The following is a 6688-nucleotide window of genomic DNA, read 5'->3' as shown; positions in this document are numbered from 1 at the left end:
ATGCAGATTGACAGTTTCCGGTTGGTATTGAAGCACAAGGCGCTTATGGAGGTAGTTGCACCACAGGCCACCTTACATCACTTTGGTAACATAGAACTGCAGTACTACAGAACTGAAAACAAGTTACTGCTACAATCGGAGTGACTAACTTAGTAAGTGAATCAGATGGTTTATGCATGACGCAAATGTTTTGTTTAGATTTACGCAGAATGTAGATAAATTGCCAGGATTGAAAGTATGGGGATACGTGATTAGTGGTCATTACAAATGGAGTTACAGCATTTAGGCTTAAATGTCATTGTGTAGCACACGTGTAGATTGAGCAAAACATTGTTTCTAGGTGTCCTAATTATTGTTCCAGTGCATCCGCTGTGTTTGTGGGGCCTGTAGTAGGAATTATTATTGACTTTAGTGCCCTATTTTTGTGGGTATTTTTTTATCCTATGCTATGTGCTTAAGCAAAGCCACAATAGCTTTATAGCACATATCGACAATCAAAAATTTGTTACAATAGCTTACAGCTGGCCTTTAGTCGGCAAGATGTTAAAACTAAATCTAGCCTGTAATATAATGTCGTATTCAATTATAATGTTCAGTTTCACTTTCAATGTATTACTGCTGTTAACAACGTCTCAGAAAAGGTGTGCTTTATCAAGTCGATGCATGCCCGAATTAGCCCAAAGTTTATATCAGCCCTGAATGCTTTTTAACCGACGAAAAAGGGTTAATTGAAAACTCACACAAGAACGTTGTTTGCAGAGGTTTTTGAAGGTACACATTTATCATAAAATGCAGTCAATTTACTGAAAAGCATGAACTTGCAACTAAAACAACGTCTCTTCAGAATTAGAAATCTAATTTAACTTTGATCCATTGTTATCTCTCAATGACATCATGACTTGTTGTTACAATGTCATCATTTTTACACAAAAATTCCCACCAACAACAAAATGCTCAAAATAGCAGCCAGCCTTGCACAATTCCAAGTAGTACCAGTTTCTCCAATAATAATTCGATAAAATGTGACAAAGTTGCAACTTCCGCAAGAATGCGTCATCTCTTATTGCGTCAGGGAAATTTTGAGGCCTTGAAAGTAACGCAACAACACCAAAAACTGACATTTGATTAAACGCTTCAATTTTTGGAACATTACGACAGCTTATATTTTTTCTAGCAGCTCGCAAACTTTATAGTTCAGTGTTAACAGTGGCGCAATTTATTGCTGTAATTAACCTTCGCATAGGCAAACATTTTAAATTGATTTTACAAAAGGCCTGCAGATGGGCAAATTTTAACTGCACCCAGTCCGTATTTCCTGAACCTGAACTGGAATCTTTTACTTCAGACAAGTACCTAAAGTTTCTATAAAGCAGTATAGGTACTGAGTCATGGCAAAACAGCTCGGGGAGCTTGTCAAAAAAGCTGGAGATTATGCTGGCACTGCAGCTAATACAGGAATCGCGCTTGCTACTGCTGGCATAGAACAGTTAACAACACTAGCAGTCTATCGCTGTCCCTGCGTTACCTCGAAGGAACTGGGTTGCAACATCACTCAGATCGGAAGTCCCAAGTGCGTCCATTTCCTTAACCTCGGATATGGTCTGTCGTTTATCATTGCGCCAGCCATTGCGCTTTTCGTTTTTGGAATGATTTCAAACCCAAAGATGTGGAAGCTGTTGACAGGATGCAATCACAAACAGAGAGGAAAAAAGCCCACTTGGACGTACTTCCTATGGACTCTCACTGAAGTTTCGGCAGCGGCTATGATTGCGCCAGTCACCTGGGTGGCAATCGCGCTCCTCGATGGCCGCTTCTACGCATGCGCAGTAACAGCGTTTCCATATGATGTCGAACATGCCCTAGCAACGTACCCGACGTGCGAAGCGGTAAGAAAACTCAGTTTTTTGTGACAATGCTAGGTATAGGTTTATGATTTCTTAACATCCTTTATTACCTGTGTATATCTTGTAAAACCGACTGCGATAGCAGTCCCAATAACGTCAAAGCATTTTTTTTGTTCCAAATACCAATAAATTTGCCTTTGTTTTCATTCTACACAAGAATTTAAATCTAAAAAGCAGTGTTTCTATTTATCATATATTTGCATTAGAAAGGGTTTCCTAAAATATTCACTGTGTAACAGTTATTACGAAACTCTCGAGTTCATTAATGACTCAACAATGCAACTACGTCACATGGATAAATCGCAGGGACTTCCTTTACGTCACGCATCGCTAGTGTGTTGCATCAGGTGACGTTTTAGATCGTGACCTTGTAACAACCGAGAAAGTTTATGATGTAAATACTGTTCAATAACGCAAACCAGTTTTAGCCTTAAACTACCTAGAGCCCTTTATTATAATAGAAAGTCAGGAACCTGCGTACTTGAGGCCACTAATACATTCTGGTAACTTGGATTATTGTGTACAACATATACAAACATATTTAAACACATACGTATAATAACGTACACTTTTTGTGCAAGCCTTGATTATACTATTTGCATAGGGTCCGAATTGGTTCATCTTTATTTAAGCCTAATCAATTTATTTTAGTGGCCAACATTTGTAAATGAGTCACCGGAAGAAAAAAAAAACAGTTTACAAACTGATAAAAACACAGCAGTAGCTACCTAGGTACCTAGCAAACATGTTGTTCTTGCGCTTAAGGCAATTTCCATAACATTAGATATTGGTTGCAATAGTTTTTAGGCACATACATGCTTCTGTGCAACATTGTCAACAAGATTGCGTTGTATCACGTACGCAAACAATGTGTTTAGAAAAAACATTGACATGTTTCGAATGACTCATATCAAGACAAATACTTTGCTGTTACTGGCTGTGCAAGGCCCGATAAATACCGGTAGCATGCAACTACTGACACACTGTGATTTCAATTTTATTGTTAACATCACCATCAATTGCATCTTAAAATTGGATGAAAAAAATCTTGGCATAGTTCTTATTTGAAGAAAATTAAAACAAATAGGTTAGAAGCTCTTATATTACACAATTTTGAATTGGTTTTCCAGTACAGCATAAGTGGCGTCCTTTATCTCATCATGTTTGACAGGTTGCAGCGGCCAAAACCTTCTATACATCCGACTCGTTCAACGACAACCGTAGCTTTTCGCAGTTTTTGGGCTGGGTGGTGATATCAGGTTGTCTCATCGTTGGGCTGTTCCTGTTCGGATATACCCAATGTAGCTCGCCTCTTACTTACTACCACGCCAAGTATTACCGACTGTACAAAGGCTCCGAAGAGGCGGAGTTTGACGATGAAATGTCAAAGAAGGTAAGTTTGAAGCAGTTATAAGTTGGGCCGGAATCGTTGGGGTCAGGTTTGGGCTTAGCTTTGAGCAAAAACAAGCTTTTCGAGCCTGACTTTACATTTTGCCACATTTGTGTCCCAATTTTTTTCATGTGAAATATATTTTGGAGTTTTGGCCGTATTTAGGGTTTGTGCAACTTTGGTTGGAAGCGTTAAATTTCTGTGCATTCTCTGCAAATAGACGAACTTTCAGAGTAACAAGACCAAGTACCGGTGGCTAAAACTTTCAGTAATTGATTTTACAAAGACGTTGCTCATTTACTATAGCTATTTGAAGGATTTAATAATAATCTATAAACATCATTTAAAATAACGTATCCTTCAGTTGTAATAATTGACACCTGAAACCAAAAGAAATATTGTGAAAAAAAACTCGTTTTGAACACACACGTCATTTTTCGTCAAAGGGTTTAAACCAGTAGTTCCTAGGTGGGGCAATGTTCTCTATTGGTTCGTAAAGCGTTTTTACACAAAAGTTTTGGGCATTTCCTCGGGTGGCTGCATTGGACAAACTGAAGTTGGGTACAAAGTTTGTGAACAATTCGCTTGATTTCACTACTGAATCCATGTCTAATTGTTTGTCGATGTGGGTTGTTTAGCACCTTATGAACTGCTCACTAGGGCCTTGGAGAAAAAGACAATGAGCAAGACATTTTTCAGCCCATTACAAAAAACATGAGTCCTGTTTTGAACATGAGTCCTGTTTTGAACCAACAAGAAAAATCAAGATGGCATACTCAGCAACTAGCAGCCCCCCTTTTAAACGTCTTGCTGCTGCTATGGTATGGTAAAACACGAACCTTGGACCAACTATTTAGCTAAAGCAAACTATCTTTCAGTATACTTTAATCGACATTTTACTATCACATTTCGATTTCGTTTCACACAGGCACAGGTCGATGCCGAGTCCAACGTGCGAAAATTCATGGAGGAAAGGAGAGAAAAAAAGGAATGGGATCGGATTTCGACTGTTTACGAATTCCACAGGGATCGCAACAACCTCGCGCTCTACTCCAATCTGCATTCGTGGGTCCTGGAAGAGGACGCCAAGTCAAAGAAAGCGTTGCTAGGCGACACAGCGGAGGAGCCTGGGGAAGAACCTAATGGAAACGGGGGAACTACCATGTCCACCACACCGCTTTAAAAAAACTACGGGACATTTTGGTCGAAAAAATAAGCTATTGCTGCCAGACATGGTGTATAAACGAAAATTGCCCTTCCAGCAGTTTTCATTACAAACAATCGACGTTTCGACGTCCCATATAAGACGCCTTCATCAGGATAATGTCATATTGCAAGAATCCTCGTTTATTTTTATCAAAGCTTTTGTGATTTTTTTAACTCTAAAGCACAGAGACCGGAAAAATGCGGATTCCACTATATTATTGCGTACTTTTTGTTTTTTTGTATTATCCAGTTCCACTGTTATATTAACAGATTTTACTTCTTGGAAAAAGTCATTCGTAGTTCGGTTTTACAGTTACTGGTATATACATAAATACACTGTATTTTCTTTTAACATTTTCAAGATTCTATTTGAATAAGTTAATAGCAATGCTGTCTAAGCTCACGTAGACCGTAGGACGAAAGCTTCCGAAACTTAAATCTACTTCCCCGGGTCGCATTAAAACTAATTTCATCGCTGTCTTAAAAAAATAACAAATGCTTAACATTGATAATTTACTGTCGCTCTTATAAGCTCCTACAACTTTGATTTAATGAGAACCTTGAGCTTGTTTTGCCGCAACGAGACTCTCCAACCTAGGAGTTAAACACCTCAAAAACCTGGAAACGTACACGGCCGGTAACTAACCCCTCACGAACCGAAACAGGGCCGCGTACTGCCTTAGGGCTTATTAGTACTTGAAGAGCAAGAAACCGATTGGGTCTTTCTATCTTTTGATACTTTTTTTAAGTGTATTGTGTTTCTGTGCAGTGTATGAAACTGCTTGAATAAATTTTTGATCAGCGAAAGAATCGTTCAACTGTTGTGGATAAGTTCATTGTAACTAGTAACAACAACATACCGGATCAGAAAACAGAAAAGATGAAATTCACGTGGCAAACAAACTGTGTATTAAACGGTTCTGTGGCGCAATTTCGTGTTTAAATAGTAGACTCACAAAACAGATTTTTTTACCGGTTCGAAAGCCGGAACACTTCCGGGGACAAATCCCGATCAGTTTTTTATGTCTGTGTATACGATCAGGTTTAAAAAAGGATACTGCTGATTGGGGGGACAATTACTACAACAAATGCAACAATTACGACAATTTTTAAGAAAAGCAGTTCCGCTCTTCATGCCTCAGTGGGCACGAGAACTGAAAGCCGAATTCAAGGAAAACTTTAGAAGCATAACAGTCACAGCATTAGCAGTGGACAGAAGAGTGAAATGCTGGAGGTAATATCAGTTTTTGATCATTAAGATTATTACAGTAGGCACCTAGTCTGTGACTTTTAAATACCATGTGTTGGTCGACACGAACAAAAGAAGGAACAGTGCTTAAAGTTTCTGCTCAAAAACTACACAAAGCAAAGATACTCATTGACTTTGACTTTCTAACTCGGTGAAACAACAGCTGCATTAAAGTCGTAATAATTTGCAATAGGTATAATAGATATATGCCTATATCACTGTGAAACTTGATGGTGAACTTGAACCAAGGTGAAAGTTCAATTTGTTTTTGACATACCAAGATGAATATTTATCATACTAGGATCAGCCCTGAAGTGCTACGATAAACCATTAAACCAAAACAAGTATTGTGAATAAACAAAGCTCGTTCTGGACACACATAGATTTTCGAACTTCCTCGGCAATACTGCATTGGATAAAGTATAGTCTTCAAGTGTCAAACAATTTTAATTTTTTTTTAAGCCAACTATTACATTTTCCTGTGTTGTGTTGGGGTTAAAGGTGGATCGTACGGACTTATGGTTTTCATCTTTCTGTGCATGAGTAGCATAATCCTAATGTCATCGCCACAGGATGACGCCAGATAGCGCCGGATACGGTAGCAAAAGAAACCTGAAAAGGGTGGGCAGGAACTTGGCCGAATGTTCTGGCGCGCCTGACCCACATACAGACATAAAAAAAACCTTGATCGGGATTCGTCCCCGGGAGTGTCCTGGGTTCGAACCCCGTGAAAAAAAAAAAAAAAAAAAAACCTGAAAAGGGTTCCGTGTGTTCAGAACGAACAAAGATCGGTTTATGGTTTCAATTTGAGTAAAAATAAGCTTGTTTTAAATCAGACTCCGTAACCGGCCACATTTGTGCCATAATTTCATCTTATTAAATTAATTTCGAAAATTTCCGGCCTAAATCGGGATTTATTTAAGTTCGGGTATTGTCGTG

The 6688-nt window shown here is 38.7% G+C and overlaps 1 protein-coding gene across 1 annotated transcript; it reads left to right on the top strand.

The window, feature by feature from the left end:
- Positions 1–807: 807 nt before the first annotated feature.
- Positions 808–5721, top strand: LOC145214746 (calcium homeostasis modulator protein 6-like). The gene is made up of 3 exons (XM_080083350.1): positions 808–1886; positions 3076–3297; positions 4223–5721. The coding sequence occupies exons 1-3, from the start codon at positions 1389–1391 to the stop codon at positions 4475–4477; spliced, it is 975 nt and encodes a 324-aa protein (XP_079939476.1). The 5' UTR covers positions 808–1388; the 3' UTR covers positions 4478–5721.
- Positions 5722–6688: the final 967 nt, after the last annotated feature.

The sequence above is a fragment of the Phallusia mammillata genome, chromosome 2 (assembly GCF_965637545.1).
Source record: "Phallusia mammillata chromosome 2, kaPhaMamm4.hap1.1, whole genome shotgun sequence".
NCBI lineage: Eukaryota > Metazoa > Chordata > Ascidiacea > Phlebobranchia > Ascidiidae > Phallusia > Phallusia mammillata.
This window is presented reverse-complemented; position numbering and strand designations above follow the sequence as displayed.

Excerpts from the sequence above, each read along its gene's own strand:
- LOC145214746 (XM_080083350.1), top strand. The coding sequence starts at position 1,389 with ATGGCAAAACAGCTCGGGGAGCTTGTCAAAAAAGCTGGAGATTATGCT. Across the intron at positions 1,887-3,075 it reads CGTACCCGACGTGCGAAGCG|GTTGCAGCGGCCAAAACCTT; the intron begins GTAAGAAAACTC and ends CATGTTTGACAG. Across the intron at positions 3,298-4,222 it reads ACGATGAAATGTCAAAGAAG|GCACAGGTCGATGCCGAGTC; the intron begins GTAAGTTTGAAG and ends CGTTTCACACAG.